Raw genomic sequence first — 18029 nt, 5'->3', positions numbered from 1 at the left:
GACATAATAAATGACCTGTAAAACTATAACAATTATTCAGTAAAATGCCAGCAAGAAAACAACTCCTTTTAGCTTATTGCAAAAGTGTAAAGATCTTCATAAGTCATACATTTACCAGAGAGCAAATAACCCACTATTCATGGGGACGTGTGAAGACAGTCAGCTTGGGTGTTGTAAGTAATCAAACAGTGTTGGGTAACATCACTTTTAAAAGTAACTAGTTTTTGTGTTACCAAAAATGAAACCCCCTTTGCGACTCGTTACACATGTGTGTTAAATTGTCAGGAAGGCGTGTAGCCTGCTGTACGTCTACCTTTGAATGTATCGACTCGACCGTCATTGCATCGCCTCGTTTACAATGAGAATGAAAACAGTACAACACAGGCTCTTAGTCCCACCAGTGTTGTGGAGCTGTGTTTAACTGCAGTTCTTCACATTTGAAGTTGAGCTCTTCGCAGCTGACAACACTTATCCTCCAGACACAGCTTACATTTCACCGTCATGTTGTTCTCGTCCCTTTCCCCCCCAAAAAATGTTGAATGTCAATATTTCCACAAAGTAAACGCTGTCCTCTCTGCCATCTCGCTACCTGAATTAGCTAGCTACACATGCGCACTGACACAGCTGTGTTTTGTGTTTACCTTCTGCTTGTACTGCCAAGACGGAGGAGAGAAACAGAAACAGCGGTTTGGGGATTTACACTTTTTTGTGGCGACAAAAGGAAAAGAGAAATAACATGATTTATTTCCAGTAACAGATGACTTTTTATGAAAACGTAACTAAATAACAGATTACTTGACTTGCAGAACTAACGCAACAACTTCTCCGAACTTGTGTTTACAGAGATAAAAACTTAATAAAACAAGCGATACTCATGCACCTCCTGGGCATGTCTTCACAGTGGTCAGGATGACAGAACAAAAGAGGGCACGGCCAGTCAAAGAGGTGTTTCTCAACACAAACGTCCCTCTGTTTGAGCACCACCAAGGGAACTCAGAAGCAAGTAGTCGCTTTGATTTCACACTCTGGGTCCTGACAGAAAGTCAGCTTCTGTACATGTCAGCTGGTCACTCACCCATCACTCGGAGCCTCTCGGCGCCCACCACCACCTCCTGCTCGTCAGCGGAGAACAGCAGCTTCCCAGAGGTGGATTTGACTTCAAACATCTTCCCTCGTGCTTTAAATCCACTCGATCCTGAAGTGAACACAGAGAGAGAGGAGACATCAAAGAGGAGCGGCGGCAGCCGGAGCCGATTTCTCTCTGAATTACCTGAGGATTTGAAAATGTCAAACCATCCAAGTGTTAGATTCAAGGTGTCCTACAGGACGTGCTGACTCAAGCTAAAGTTTTCCCTTTTCCTGTGAACCAAACCTCATGATACTTGTTATGAATTTTGTTTTCATTCATTAGATTTATGAATTTTAAACCAACACGTGTCCTGGTAAAAATGTCATTAAAGATGTGTGATCAAAGTATACTTATAGTCTGACGGCATCCAGAAAGTTTGCAGTCAACATGTCTGAAGTTAGAAAAGCACAGAGAACAAATGAAAGTAAAATGAATAGAATAAAGTGATGAACTAAATTGGACCTTTTGGTGAAGGAGGTTTCCCACCCTGACATGAGTGTAAATAAGTCTGCAGGAGGCTCGAGGAAACACTCCCTCAAACTGCCAAAAGTATGACTGGTGTCGCCACAAACAAGAAAACAGAAATTGCAAACAACTCCCTCCAACTCAAATTGCTTTGTCTCCTGCGACAGATGAAAACACGGGGCGCCGGGGGAGGGGTGACTGATTGACACGCGTGCAATTGATTCTGTCAGTCTCCATCTGGGATGTGAAGTTCCTCCCCGAACGCGAACAACGCTTAGTCATCCAAGTGAAACATAGACTTCATTCTCCTCCTCCTCAGACCCAGGAGGCAGATGTCAGTGCACTTTCCAACGTGAGAGACACTTCCCGTGCATGTTTACACAAAGTGATTTCTATTCACTGAAGACTGCCAACTCTATTAGAGTGTGACAGGCGGAGAATGGGGGGATGTAAGGAAGAAAGTGTGATCACAGAGTTATTGTGGAGCGACTGAGGCGTCTGCTGGCACAGTTACAGGGAACGGAGGAAGGATTTATGATGTGCTAATGTTCAATCTTGGAAAACAGGGAATGACTTCCAAGCTGAGAATCTGGACTCCCCAAAAAGTCACAGGAAGAATATTCAAACTGATGGTAAAAAACTTCCTCTAGTCTTCGTTCAGTGGTCCCAACATTCCTTTTAAGTCTCCTTTTAAGTCTAAAAATAAAACATTCCAAAAGAAATCCTGTGAAAATGTGAAATTTGCCAGGCGTACTTTCAGTAACAGTTTTGTGGGAGTTGTGGAACATAGCATTTCTTCATGCGGTGCATCTGTTGCAGCCGATGTCGTCAGGTTTGATGTGTTTGATGAAAATGAAAGCATACAACGTATCAAAAGAAAACATCAGTACACTACATGAAAGCAGCGTGTGCTTCTCCTGCCTGAGTCTTACCTGTAACAAGTTGTGTGAGCAGCTGGTTGTTGCTGTTGACGATATTGACCGACACGTTTCTGGACGATTGCAGGAGCAGCGGGCGACCCTGCAGAGAGAGGGGAGAGGTTATCTGTTTAGTTTGTGCTGTGATGGCTACAGCAGAATAAGGAGGAGTAGTAATAGGAGAAGAAAACACCTGTATGGATGAATGGATTTGTGCTTTTGTCTGTTCTGTACTTGTAAAGATCCTCGTAGACATAATTGACCTTCAAAACTTCACATCGTCACTGTCACTTCTAAAGTAAAGATACGTTTGGCAAAAGAACCTCACAAAAAGTCTAAATGTTTTTTGAAAAATCCCTGTCATGTTGGAAATTCTTTATTAGAGATGTGTCGTCTCGCTTTCGAGGGGATCCATAGATACAGAAATGAACAGTACAAGTCGACAGGACATTTAACAGAGCTCGAGACAAGAAACAGAACAAAGAAAAAACTAAATGAACAAGACAAAACACAAAATATCAAATCATGATACGGCATGAGCGATCAGGAGATCGTGATCAGTAAATACAATCGGTACTCTGGACAGTGATAAGCACAGTAAAGGCAGATATACCTGCTTTTAACCGTGCGACGGCCACCACGCGCTCCCTGCGTCTCCCCAACGCACCACCCACGCACAGCCCCAAAAACCAACGCGACATGGACGCGAGACACAGCATGCGCATGAACGGCAGTTTGTTGGGTAAGATATAATCTGTCTATGGACCACCGTGCATGAAAGTTACATTTGATAACAGGATTAAAATGAGATTATTGCAATGTGACCCAGCCTTTGATTGTCTCTATAGGATCAATCCAAATTCTTCCTTTGGGCCTACCCCTTTAGTTGTTTTGTACACTGCAGTGTTGGGTAGGGTGGACTTCTTTTTGGGATTGACGGTAGTGGTCGTCCTGCCCTAATGTACGCCACACAGAAGTATTACAATGAAAGTCCCTCGTAAGGAAACTAGCATTTAGCTAAAAGCCCTGCTGTAAATCACGATGCTGCTACCTGATGGTCGTCTACTGTGATTGTTTATTTGACGTCCTTCCTGGTTCTGCCTGATCACCTGAATAACAGGAAGCTTTGCTGACTCGTGGGTGGAGCCTATATAAGCTGAGCCAGCTGCACAGTGATAATAAAACAGCTGAAGAGCTCAGACTCACAACAACACGCACACAAATGTATACCTTTATACGCTCAAAGACAAACACCAGAGCTGTCCGAGCGCAGAGACTTCAGCCTCCTGTTTAGTTTGATAACTTCCATTTCCCAGAGTGCCTTGCACCTCTGTAATGCTGATCACGTCGGACACTCTGCTCCGTCTGTGCCCGACTAATCTTCATGCCTCAGTCAACTTCTTAATTAGAGATAACGGCCTGACCATTGTGCCGCGCTGCAGCCGTGGAGGGGATCTGCCTTGTGTGTATATTACTGATAACATTATGGCTCTCGCCAAACTTATTGAAGTTCCCACAGTCAATACACAGAATGGATGATATGCAAGCAGGAAGTTATAACAATGACAGTGTGGTGTCACTGGATGTTAGACTAACAGGAGGTGGGGGCAGAGTTGGTACACAGACAGCAGAGAGGTGATGATGATTACATTCACGTTAACTGTGGGGTCATTTGAGCATGTCAGGTTTGACAAGTGCTCCAGGTCTTTTGAGGTACCGGTACTGTGCATTCTTTGTTTCTAACAGCAAACCATAAACTCCATCTCAGAAGTGGATGTAGCTTCTTCGCTTCAAAAGTGAGGCCATTGTTAAAGTCCCTCCTGCATTCTTTGTAATGACCAACGATTGGGGAGTCCATTGAATGCAAAAGATGCCAGCTGTATCAAACTGGGGCAGTGACTCCTCCTCACACTGGTGAACTGCCAAAACACTCTTTTCCAATTAACCCTACAGTACATGTATGATGGGTGATTTAAAACTCTGAGCAGCTCTCTGTAAAACACTTCTTGGTTCCGCATCACGTCAGCCAACTAAATCGTAAAGCCTTACAGTATATACCGTCCCATTCCCTGCCTTATGATCTCTCTTAGCTCCAGCCTTTGTTCTGCCTGCCTGACTGCTTAACCTGCTCCCTGACCCCTTCACAGATGAGTCTCAGGCAGGCAGTTTGATCTGCCTCCCTGTTTCTGGCCCTTTCCTGCTGTTTGACATCAGTATGTAGGAACTTTTCTCTCTCTCGGTCTTTGAGTTCTGGATTCAACTTTTATGAGCCTTTTCAAAAGATTAATGGTTCCAGTAGATTTATATCCTCCAGTGCCATATCAAAACTTTTCCTGCAACACCCAAATATACATTTGAAAGGGGGTTTAGTTTGAGGCAGCGCCTCGATGTCCTGAAGAGTCAATAACAATGTATCAGCTCTCATGACCTGTTACATGGTTACTGAGTGGCTCCACATGGACCAATATCAGTCAGTCCATTCCTTCACCCACCTAACCTGACGTCTTTCACTGCAAACCTCTCCTCCACCTCCCCGTCCTCCTCATGATGAGGGTCTGCTCTGACAGAAAACTTGAATTTGTTTACTGCAAATTTGCAGCATTGACATGTGGAGGGAAAAGTTGCAAGCAGCTTTTAAGGGGCCGCGCATACTGTACTTGCCATGCATTCAACCATCCAGGCCAGCAGGGAACGTTCCCATTACCTACAAGTTCTAATTACGTTTGAAAGAAAACATTGTGATCTTATATTCAAAGAACGCTTTAAGGATGTTTATCATTTTAAATACAGTTCTTGTAACGTTAAAACTTTAACGTTCTGCAGATATGTTCAGGATGTTATTGAGGCCTGGGATGTCAGAACGCCTTTTATAAAACATTCACTCTACGTTACATAAAAACAAAGGTAAAACATGCTCACTGCAACATTCTGAGGATCTTTTCAGGATGTTAGTTCGGCCTGAACTATCAGAACGTGATTTATTAAACGTTCCTGAAATGTGATTTGAACATTCTCACTGCAACGTTCTGAATATGTTTTCAGAGAACGTTCTCCTGCTATTAAAAACATTGCACGTAACATTCTCAGAACAATAAAGTTCGAGCCAGGATTCATTCCTTTTGGAAACTGTGGGAAGAAGTTAAATGTCACTTCCTTCCTGTTTCAAGAACTCGGCAACCGCAACGTTGTTCAAGTAAATCACATTAGGTCATTTCTAAATGCTGACCAGGTCTGAGTTGGATTTGATTTGTCAAGTCAAGTCAAAGTATATGAATAAAGCATATTTAACAACCACGGTTGACCAAAGTGCTATACAGGCTTAAAAGCAATATCAAATAAAAGAACCAACATATGTAAAATGAACAATAAAAACACAATAAATAAGAGTAACAACATAATAACATGTCGAGCTCAACTGGAATTAAAAACCAACACAAAGAGGCAGGTCTTAAACAAGGATTTAAAACTTTCAAGAGTCCGGGCAGGTCTGATATTTACAGGTAGACTGTTCCACAGGTTAGGGGCAGCCTCTGCGAAGGCTCCGCCTCCTCTGGTCTTGAGCCTGGATATCGGAGCATCCAAGAGCATCCGGTGCATTGACCTCAGTGCTCTGACTGGAGCATGATGGTGCAACAACTCAGACAAGTATGATGGTGCCACATTAAACTCCTATGAAGAGTCTATTGCAGTATGACCAAGAAAAGCAAGAAACAGACATTTTTTTCCAGTTTCAATTTCCTCTTTTAAGTCTTGCAAAGTTTGGTGATTGTTTGAGCACCTGAGCCCCTATTTTTATATGTTGTTTCTTCAGTTGCAATTGGCTCCTGGTGAGATCTCAAGCTCTAATTAGAAATAAGTTATTTGTATTACATAAAAAAATTCCATGAGACATTTCGTTTGCCTTTGATTTTTTAATTGAAATCACTTTTATAAAATCTTAAATCTTATCATTTTGCTGAGATTTAACGACCTGAGGTTTTTCCAGCCTGATTAAAAACAGTTGAAATGTGGTCCGTCTTAGCTCAGGTAATATTTAAAATGTTATTTTTCTCCTCAGGTTGGAGCTACAGTCGGGGATGTGTTACAGCAGCCGGTTTATCATTCCATCTCTCCACACTGCCCCTGCTCCGGCGTGTTGAAAAGCCTGAGAGAGGATACTGCAGCAGTCCTCTGAGGCTGTTTGTGTGCAGTACATGTGCTCAGTTTGTTGTTGTGTGTAGCCTCTGATCCACACCTCCTCCCTCTGCTCATCGTTACTAATGCAACACACCATATCACTCCCAGCAGGAGGCCTCTCACACTGAGGAGGAGGAGGGGGGAGGAATAAAAGAGGAGAGCCAGGGAGAGAGTCTAGGAGAGAGACTGGGATCTCAGTTGGTTATAGAAACATTTTCTGGAGGCAGAGATGGTCCAAATGCTGCAACAGACTCTGTAGTTGAGTTAAACCTCAGTGAGTTGAGTAATGTCATGTCATATAGGCGATGTAACCGATCAACACATTCTCACTCTCAACTCATCAGATGCAGCAGCCTCGTCAGTGACCCTACGCTTCAAAATATGATGATCTAGGTACCCTTTTAGAGTCGTTTTTAACGTGCAGGGCTCCATGATAAAGTGAGCAATAATAAATATGTAAAATCTGCTAAATACACATCACAATCACATAAATCCATAAAGTAAGCGGTAATAGGTAAGTAAGGTTTGTAGGGAAGCTTTATTTCAAGAGACACGCATCAATGATTGACACTACGGATGCACGATATTATCGGCGCATTATCAGTATCTGCAGATAGATCGACAGATATGTCATTTTTCTGCCGTTGTTTTCCGCTGATAAAACAACGCTTTAATTCTGACTAAATGCTCGATGATTCCCTGAAAAACTGACGAAAAACTGTCTGGTGCAAGATGTCAGCGATGCGGCAGTTTTTCAAAGTTTCCGAAGCGGACAGCATCGGTCACGCGAGGAGGGGCCACATCTCATTCATTCACAGTTTAATCTGCCAGTGGAAGAGTAGGCATGATATCAATTCCACTGCAGGGGAGACTCGATGATTCTCTGCAGTTAGGTGGAAAAAAATGTGCCTAATATATCGGTGTTGAAATCAGCAAAAAGGGTTGGAAAATATCGACATATCGGATATCGACAGAAAATCCAATATCGTGCATCCCTACTTAACACCTTGTTTGTTGTGAAACTGTCAGTTTGGTGATGTTAAGCCACTAAAGACAGTGAAAAAGATATAAACAAAGTGTGAGGAGGTTTTAACTACTTCTTAAACAGAGTCAGTTAATTATTCAGGCCCCGACACAGGCAACAAAAGCAAACCAGACCATTAGCAAGAAAATGTAATATTTCAAAGTGTTTATTGGCCGGCTTTGATGGAGCTATTTACTGCACACTGACTAAAAGAGCCTTTGTTTACATGTTTCCCAGCAATATTTCAGTGAGTACTTCATGAGCCAATTATAAGGAAGCAGGAGGAGAGCTTCCTGGCAGGTACGGGACAGGAGCAGCAGAGAGATAAGAGGTAACGCTTTGTCCACAGAGGACGCTTAAAATCCATTCAAATGAAAGCTCCTAACGGCTGCTTACATAACTATTGTATATGTGTTAATGTAATTAACATGGATTAAGTAACTTTAGAAGAACATGTTATGTAACGTTTTTATTACACATAATGAACCTCGGGATGAAAGCTGGTGTTTTTTGACCGCATGGCTTCAGATCGCCACCAAAGGGGACTTTCAGCGCTCTAAATATGACGTCACATGACTTCAGCAGGACATCAAACCAACAAGGTTGAGGAAAGAAATCAGCTACAGGGGAACTTAGAGGGTTATTTTGGAAGCTTACGGCCACTAACCACCCTGCCATATTTGACAAGTTGGGAGTGATAATGTCCTGGATTAATATGTATAACTTTGCACTATATAAGCTGCTGGTAGATTGTGGCTGCTCCATGAATCTGTCAGGGCTTAAAGTATTCCGGCACCGTGCCGGATTTCCGGCGTGCAGCGTTTGGCTGCGAAAAAAAAAATTGTCCTTTATTTGAAGAAAAACGTCTTGATATCACTTTCGAGTTCATGATTCGTCTGCCAATGATAGGAGAGGAACACAACTCTCCCTCTCTCAAGCTAACATTATTAGCCAATCAGAAGTAGAATGGGGCGGGTCTTTGAAAAATGTGCTTCAGCCGAGTTCTATGCTGCATACATGCCTGAGCGGAGACGTCACGTAGGAGAGTAGGATGGAGAGTAAATTCATGAAGCCTGGGGAAGATGCCCTCCTTATTGATAAAGGATTAAAAAATAAACGGCGCTGGGCGTGGATAGAAGAAATAGGGAAAGACGGTAAGCCTTTTGATAGCTGGTGCAAGAAGTTAAGAGAAGCAGGTGCTTGCTTCTGCACTTTGTGTGCGAGAAAGCTAATATATGCAACTAGCGGTAAAAAAAGTGCCACCACGTCACAAATCCGACCCCGCTCATAAAGCAGCTGTTCGCGCTCTCCAACACACAACACGATTACCGGGAGCAACAACCACAGCTGACGTACCGGCATCAATGACTGACCGTGTGTGTGACTTGAAAATACGTGTGTGCACGTTCATCGCAGATCACGACTTGTCTTTCAAGCTCTCCCAAGCTTAGCAGCAAAACTTGATATCCAAAGTATCCTAAATGCTACATGTGTTACTACTATATTGTAGTGAGGTGGAGTACTATTGCCTAACAACATCTCTGTAAACTCGGACTGAACCGAGCCAAACTCAGGGAACGATTGAGGGCAAAAAAACAGAAGGCAACAGACAGAAGAGACACGGTGAGGAGACTAAATAGGAAAGAGACGGTGCAGGAAGCATTGGGAAATATGGGCCTTCCTTTGTTTGAGATTTTTTTATCATTCATCTGTGTCTCTATCCTCTCCTGGATTGACCTATTGTCTTATTAACTTGTTGATATTCCTCTCACTTCCTGTGCTGTATCTACCACCTTTCCCTCTCTTCTGTTTAGTTCTCCTTTGCTCTGGTGTATCCTGTCTCTCCTCTTAGCTCCTATGTGTTAATATTCTTAACCTGTTCATCTCCCAACCGTCCGTCCCTTTTTTGTAAGTGTTATCTGGAAAATATTTTACAGCAGTAAAAAGAGTCCTGATACTTGTTGAGTGCCATCGAGTATTTGTATCAAATGATCCAAGAGGACAAGGACAGCCTCCTACCTCCCTTAACATGCTGAATGTCACAGCTATATCAGTCTGTTTGAACATGTCAGTGAAACATGTTTATAGGTTGGCTTTCACCAACACAAGCTGCCTATACGTCGTGCCAAACAGATGTTTAGTCATTCATAGCTGCTTCTTGTGCTGTGCGGTGAATGTGGGACTTCATTTAATGTGAATATTTCACCGTGCCATAATATCACGCTGCGAACATGTTGTGCTTGTTTGAGTCAGTGTTGAACTTGGCTGCCTCCTGCGCGTCACCGCCTGTCAAAACACACTCGCTGGCTTCCCTTCTCTCTCATTCTAATTCAGTCCTCCTCCATCTGTCTCCCTGTTTCTGTCTCCATTAAGACTTCTTCTTCTTCTTCTTCCTGTTTCTCTACTCTGCTCCTCCTTTCTGCTCTCCCGTCTCCATCCCTCCTCCTCCCAGCTTACGTAAGCTCCTAGAGGGCAGAGATGAAGCACGCTGCTCCCTTGCATTAGCAGGCCATACGTCCATTACGCTATTTTTACTGCCAGACCAGAACAGACAGAGGGACAGAGTGCGTATCACTCTGCCGTGCCAATCTCTCGGTTTCTCCCACATCTCTGGGCTTGGACTCTCCTCCTGTGGTTGTGAGGACAGCAGGAAGCGCGTCAGAATGTTAATTGTGTAAGCAGAACGCACCGGGGGACCTCAGACACGCTCTGCATTTGAATCGGCCAAAGGAAACTGACGCTGAAGCTGTGGCTCTGTGCAGAACACTGGACAAACATGCTGCTAGCTCTGCCAGCCAGAGCTGCTGCACGCGTCTCCTCACAGAGACCACCTGGAACAGGTGCAGTGTTGGAGTCACGTGGTGCCTGTCACGATGTCGCGTCTCTTCTTCTTGTCTTTTTATGACATGGCACGACACCTCCTGACATAATCAGAGTCAGTCTGACCTGAGATGACACAGCGTCATCTCAGGACAGAACAGAACATGTGTTCTAACATGTTTTTCAACACGCCGTCTTATTCTTACACAACGACAGGATTTGAACTCATCTTTTCACATCATGTCACGACAACACAACCCTGGCAGCTGGCATCAGAGCACATCATGCCTCGTCTTGTTTGGTTTGTCTTGACGTGACCTGAGATAGCGTCAGTAAGGCGTGATATAAGAAGTGAACTACACGCTGTTATTTACGAGGAAGCAAACGATGCTCCATTGAAAGAGGAACTGTGAAGTGTGTAGGCAACAACTGAAAATGGTTCATTGATTTGCTGAGAGTCGATTTCCAGGATTACCCATCAGTCAGTGTGCTTGTTTTGTATTAGAAGTGAATGGTGATAAAAGTGGTGCACAAGACTTGTCATCAATTTTGTGCATCATGCATATTATAGATACAATATTACATTATTATCACCTGTGTAATCACCAAACATCTTGTTAATCAATCAAATCACGTTATTTGGCATGTTATACACATATCGTGCCTCAGGATGGCCATGATACGTCATCAGCGATGAAGGAAATATGAGTTGAAATATATATTGTTCTCCACCTGATGTCTTCATTCCGGTGCGGAACGTCCGCGGAACATGTTTTGGCCTGCGTGATCCCGCCCACTGCCCGTTTCGTCACCCCGGGATGCCAGATATGAAACGAATTGGCACACAGGACTCCTTGTCCGTCTTGTGCTCGAGTAGGTTTAATGTCCTCAAGGAGTGTGTTATCGGTAACTGAAAATAACAGAACGACTGCACAATAGGGCTGTGTGTGTATTAAAGCCACGTACTCCTCAAGACTGATCCGTGCTCCCGTGTCTCGCTTCCTGCTCGCTGCTGTGTGTGTAAAGTGACGGGAGTTAGCCCAGAAGCTAGCGGCAGCTTGGGCCCTGGGGCAGACCGAGAAATCTCCCCTGTGCTTCCCGACCACGGTCGGAACGCTGAAGCAGGAAAGGCTAACATTTAAATCTGGAGAGGAGGAGGCGGGGGGAGACGACACCCTCAATATTTTGAGTTTGGACTGCATTACCCTTTTTAGACGCTAGCTGTCAATGCTACATATTGCTCCTTTAAATCTTTTATCACAGGTATAAGAGGTGATGTCTTTGTTAGTGTACAGCAGGTTGCTCTGAATGATCTTGTCAGTGTTAGTTAACGGGAAGGGTAGGGAGTACTGTTTATTGTACAGCAGCTCATGTCTTTGCTTTCCTTCAGTTGGTCACATTTGATGTAAGCAGATAGAAATGTCTTCTTATTACACGACACACTGTTGTTTCTCCTTGGTATGAAGTGACATTGTTTGGGTATCGTGTGGTGTTGTGGTCTGAAAATGACACAACACACCATGTCTTCTTCTTATAATGTCACATCTCTTGTTTTGACATCACATTTGTTGCCGTGATGTGACTTGGAGTGACTTGTAAATGTGACTAGAGGCCTTAAGCTCCTTCATAAACCATAATAAATACCAGAACAGCTCCCGGCTGCTCTGAGGTTAAAACCTGCATGACTAAAGGATTTTAAAAGCCTCATCAGGTAACAGTCACATAGACGGGGTTCATCCCAAAGTACCTGCCTTCGCTCTGGATTTATTGGTCACTGTAGATTCCAGCTTTACAGTCACAGTCTCTGGGTAATGACCAAAAACAGGATGATGGTGAAAAGTTGCTAAATTGACTTGTTGGCGGGACATCAGGGGGAAGATTGAACTTCAACTGCTGCTCCTGCTCGGAAGGACGGCTCCCTGTGGAGGTTTTTCTTAGAGGAGACACAATTGCAGAACCACAGCTCACCAGACAGACTACATATCCTGCCTCACCTGGGATTGTTCTGGATCCTCCAGGAGGAGAGAAAAGAGAAACGAACACTCAGGATGCTCAGCTTGGTCTGCTGCTACTAAAACCTGATCCAAATGTTTGGCAGGAAAAGGGATGGATGGTTTTCACCCCTGTGAGAGTGTGACGTGTGGTGCCTTTCCTTCCACAATGACAAACAGGGTTTAAGCTTTATCAGAGCAACATTCAGACACATGGAAGCACTGGTAGTTTGATACTTCCCCTATGAGTCCCAGCAGGGTTGTTTCTACTCCGCAAGATGGACAGGAGTTCACACTGTCACACTCAAGTCGCTAAACACTTCATAACTTCCCACCCCGTCAACATAAGCGTTGTCATTCCTTGTTACTCTGCTGAGTGTTTGTTTTGCACCTCTGGCCTGTCTGTCAGCGCTCCCGGCTCGAAAGCAGCAGCTTGGTCACCGGCCCTAGGACTCGATATGTGACCATCGACGTCCCCCTCTGGCAAAATGTCTGGACAGCCTCCTCCAGTTTGATGTTTGGATGTGCTGTCGAAGGCTGCTTTGGGTGACAGTCGAGGGTGATGGAGGGGTCAACAAATACGGGACTTTCAGCCAGCAGGGTCGACTCCTGTGTGTGTTAGCTGCTTTTTAAAGTTAAGCTAACATATGTGAGATAGTGCTTATTTAAATCACGCTGATTATTGAGTAACTGTGTGTCGCTTAAACTTTCAGTCTGAGCAAGTCAAGTAAAATGCAGCAGTCCTTACAGAAAGAACAGTGTTAGCATGTGTAGCCTTTACACTGACACCAAACACGGGTGGAAACCCAACAAGCAGTTTTGGCTCACTGAAGTGACAGGGAGATCCTGCATAGCAACAATTTACACCATTTAAACACTACCTCTCTACCTTCTAAAGATAAACTGTAATGTGAGTTAAAATAGCAGCATGTGTGTGTGTCTGTCTGCGAGGGACTCACTGGTTTGGATTGGATTTCTTTGGCATAGAGGGGTTGGAGGAACTCAGACTCCCCTTCCAGTTTCAGGCCCTTCTCTGTTATTCTGAGCTTGCCCATGCCGTCCTGTGAGGAACAAACACAAAGACACAATTAGTTCATATTGTCATCCAAATCACTGAAGGTGGTCATTATTCCTGCTGAGATTATTTCCCATCATGCTCCTGGTGGACATTTACAAGAACAAAACACTGGAGAAGAAACAAAAGTGGCTTCTGACGACAGCTGTGACTGAGGTTGTGTTAGATGAGTAAGCATCAACAGCCGTCGGGTCACTAGTGAGGCAATTACTTCTCCCACCTTCATACCTTTAACCGAGCTTACCACCGCTGCACTTACACCTTGTCCTGACAGGAAGCGAGTGTTCCCCTCCATCTTTACTGTTAACCTGGTTAGCTGCTTCCTGTTGGGTGGTGGGGAGAGCACCCCCTACTGGTGTTTGACAATGTTCATGTCACAAAAAAAATTAAAAGTATTGTTTTATGAGCCGGGACTACAAACTTCTGATAATATAAAATGTAAGCATTTATGACCGCCCAACAACAAAAATCGACAAGACGGAAGGTGGCTACAACTCAAATCTACTAAATCTAAAAACGGTAGGCTCATTATTGAAGACAGTTGTGATGTCACAGAGAGGAACGTCTGTTTCACTTGTGGGCAAACCAAGACTCTTCCCTCCATGTTTCCTTCCAAAATGGTGCCGAGCCATGAACAGGAAGTGCTGCCTGAACTCAACACCTGCCATTTTATTTCATGACATCTGCAGTTTGATAACAAACACCTGCTATTTATCTGTTTGGGAAGATGGCTGTGTGGGGAGAAATTAAACTTAATACGACACATGGTGTGTTGGTGGAAATATGTTATTTTGTTCACACTCACAGATTACCAAACTGAAGACTGTACACACACCATATTCACTCATTATACCGTCTCCCCAGCTGATCTGATGCTGTAATCTCTGTTAATCTGTGTTAATGCACTGATGGTGAGTTTGCAAACATTGGCAAACATGGCGCACACATTGCATACATAAAAAGAAGCTAGGCTCACTGTCTGCTGTTGACAAACACAAGAGAAGATGTGATTTACAACGGAAAGAAAGGATGCTAAATTGTGTCTAACATGTTTGACAGATACACAACAAAGTCCGTCCACTAAAACGGGCCACGACATGTGGCTCAGGCTCAGATTATCTTTGCTAGATGGACCTTTTTAGGCCTGACCTCCTACACTACTATAATCCATTCATCCATCCATTAGCTATACCGCTTATCCTGTTCAGGGTCGCGGGGGGCTGGAGCCTATCCCAGCTGTCATTGGGTGAAAGGCGTGGTTACACCCAGGACAGGTCCCCTGTCAATCACAGGGATGACACACAAAGACAGACAAAGTTTCGCACTCACAACTGCAGGCTATTTAGAGTCACCAGTGAATTTAACGAGCATGTCTTTGGACTGTGGGAGGAAGCCGGAGAGAACCCACGCATGCACGGGGAGAACATGCAGACTCCCCACAGAAAGGCCAGCTTTGTCCAAACCGGTTTGAACCAGTGACCTTCCAGCTGTGACCAACAGCACTAACCACTGCACCACCGTGCAGCCAGATTATATTATACTATATAATTGCAATTTTTACTGTTATATTACTTACGCACTGTATTTATTTGCGACTTTTATACTGCACCTTATAGCGTACCATATCGTAAACACTTACTCCCACTTGTATAACAGCTGCATATACCTCCGAGTATTTTGACTGATTTTATCTATTCTTATTTTTATACTGTATTTACTTGTACTGCTGCAACATCCAAATTCCTCCCCTGGGGATCAGTGACGTAGTATCTTTTCTTTGCTATAGAGGAAGATGATTTTTTGGGAAACCAAAACAAGTTGTTCGATCTCATGTTTAAGTCACCGCGCAGACTCCATTGACAGAAACAGACTTCTACCGTGCAAGTTTCTTGTCCGCTGCTGTCTTGATTGTTTGTCTTTAACCCAAATATCGTGTTGAATCCAAAATAATCTCCATTTAAAAACACAGAAGTCACACGATTACACAAACAAAATAACCAAACAGGCAGAGGTAGACCAGTTCTCATTGTTTCCATCAAAGGAGTCTGTGGGAAAAGCATTGCGGCGGCTGTTTCTCTTCCTCTTTAACAAAAAGCTCGTTCTCTGTCGGGATCTTTCTGTAAGCTCCGTCAGTGAGAAAAAACACTTTCAGTGGACGGACTTTAATTTCTGCATTTGCTCCAAAGAATTACCTTGCAATCGTTGCAAGCAATCTACGGAAGAAATTATAACATGTTTTGTAACATTTAGGCCACATGGGGACAAGGTGAGGAAAGAAAAAAGACACTAATACATACTTTGAGTTGATACTGTGGAGACGCTGCTAAGATCTACTTAGTGGTTTAATGTGCCACTTCACACAACTTCACATCGTCCATTTAAGTAGTAACTTTGCTCGACTGACCTTAATTCTGTGTCTCAAACCTTTGAAAAAAAAACATAATTATAACTTTAACAAGAAATGTGTTGGGACGGAGTTAAAACTGCATCCTTCACTAATTCAATAAGTCAACACTTTTATATTTCCTCGTTGGTCTTGTTTACTTTTTCCGACAGGGACCCAAAGGATAAATTCAGCGTCTCTCTCTGGGAGCGGAGCTCATTTAAACACACCAAATCCTGCATGCTGCGTTTGGTAAATCAAGGGGAGTACTTTAAGGTGGCAGCAGGCAAAGAAAATTACAGCAGCAGCCCCCGCCCCAGGCGAGGAAAGTCACAGAATGCTAGCTCCATCAGCACACGCTTCATTTTACCTCAACAAACAGAGGTATCTCTTCTTCTGTGGAAACTGATTTCTGTTGCTCGTTTCTTAAATAAATCTTTCAAAAAAGGAGAGAATGCAGTTCAGCAACTTGCCAGTCAGTTGAAGCTATTACAGCAGCTGTACACCAGGACGTTTACCGTCGGATGATATTAACCAGCAGAGATAGGAGGGGATTGGCTCGGGGGCTGCTTTGATTCAAAAACGACAGGCTGGGCTGACCCTTCACTTTCCTCGCAGCCATTATATATATGATTTAAAACAGCCGCTGGATTGTTTTAAAGATAAGAGACGTCAGAGTGATAGAAGACGAAGAAAAAAGCAGCTATCTGCTCATGTGATCTTCTTCTATTAATACTCTTTTTTTGTCTTCCCGCTGCGTTTGATCCCTCAGGTTCTGACGAGCAAATGGAGATCAAGACCCCTCGAAATCCCAAAGTAACCAAGGACTGTTTTCAAGCCTCCTCCATGTAATCCTTCCCCCCACTGTGTAGAACGTATTAAAATTCTGGCACTGTGGAGGCAGCAGGGGGCTGAGTCGTGGACGTGTTGGGATTGTGAATTATCCCCAGGTGGAAATCAGCAGGCCTGTTGGAGACGGCCGGCAGACGTTATTTAAACTCAGTTTCCGACTCTTTGATGACGCAAATCAACTGTAAGAAAGGAGACATACATTTTCCTCTGCTCGGAGGTTCTGAACTGAATAAATGCAGGTCCTCACAGACTTATTGATATGTATCAGAGATAGCCACAGATTCATGTGGGCCCTCTTTAGAGAAATGTACAGCACAAACTCAGAGAACCCTCCCGCTGGCTGGTTTATATCTTAGTCTGGGTATCGCTGAGAAAGCACAATAGCTAGAAAGCAACGTTATCTGTGACTCTGCGTTCACACACCTTTACTCCATGGAGATAAATCGTGAGACACAAATACAGAGAACTGAACTTCAGAAATACAGCTCATGTGGACACTTGAAATTTTGGGTGGAAGAAAATATCAATACATTTGAGCATCACAATATTTAGTTTTAACTAGTTTATTTAAAAAACGACTTTGTGTTTAAATATATCAATGTATATTTTATGGTAAGTTTTATTTCCTGGTATGTATATCACCAGATTCTTGCCTGTAGAGAGACAAAATTGAAACCTTCTTATGAGTTGTAAAGAAATAACTGACAGCAGCACGTGTGGAAGAGTGTCACTGACAGGAATCAACCATTCCTGATATAAAACCTTATACGAGGTTTAATAAATCGGTGTAGTTCGGGTACATGTGAAACCGTTTCCTCTGCCTCAACTTAATTTGAATTTCTCGTAACGTTCTACCTGCACAGAGGCCGACACTTTGAGCTCCGCAAAGCTGCATTCAGAGGCAGTAGGAAATAGTAAATGCAACCTGGTCTCACAAAATTATGTGAAATGACCACGACTTCTTTACACCAAATTCTGTGCTGGTAATGTGTTAAAATTAGCACGAAAACAACGGCAATGTAAAGTCGACGAGGATCCATTTCCCCTGGTTTAACAACGTCACACAGCGGGCGGTGGCAAATCGTTTTTTTCTTCGTTATTTTTATCTTGATTAGACTGGATCTATCTTCATTTATTAAGTATATCTTAATACTGAGGCTACCGGCGGCTACCGAAAGGCATTGTGGGTGTTTTGTG

The 18029-nt window shown here is 43.5% G+C and overlaps 1 protein-coding gene across 1 annotated transcript in view; it reads right to left on the bottom strand.

The window, feature by feature from the left end:
- sgcd (sarcoglycan, delta (dystrophin-associated glycoprotein)) overlaps nucleotides 1-18029 on the bottom strand; it is a 151866-nt gene that overhangs the window by 63824 nt on the left and 70013 nt on the right. The window contains exons 3-5 of the mRNA XM_069666933.1: nucleotides 13482-13583; nucleotides 2527-2614; nucleotides 1076-1195 (exon numbers count right to left, since the gene is read on the bottom strand). Coding sequence (XP_069523034.1) covers nucleotides 1076-1195; nucleotides 2527-2614; nucleotides 13482-13583 — 310 coding nt within the window. The remainder of the gene's footprint in view (nucleotides 1-1075; nucleotides 1196-2526; nucleotides 2615-13481; nucleotides 13584-18029) is intronic.

The sequence above is a fragment of the Semicossyphus pulcher genome, unplaced genomic scaffold (assembly GCF_022749685.1).
Source record: "Semicossyphus pulcher isolate SPU_LCO1_2020_fin unplaced genomic scaffold, fSemPul1.0.p SCAF_10, whole genome shotgun sequence".
NCBI classification, from domain to species: domain Eukaryota; kingdom Metazoa; phylum Chordata; class Actinopteri; order Labriformes; family Labridae; genus Semicossyphus; species Semicossyphus pulcher.
The sequence above is the reverse complement of the archived record's forward strand: the minus strand, read 5'-3'. Positions and strand labels throughout refer to the sequence as shown.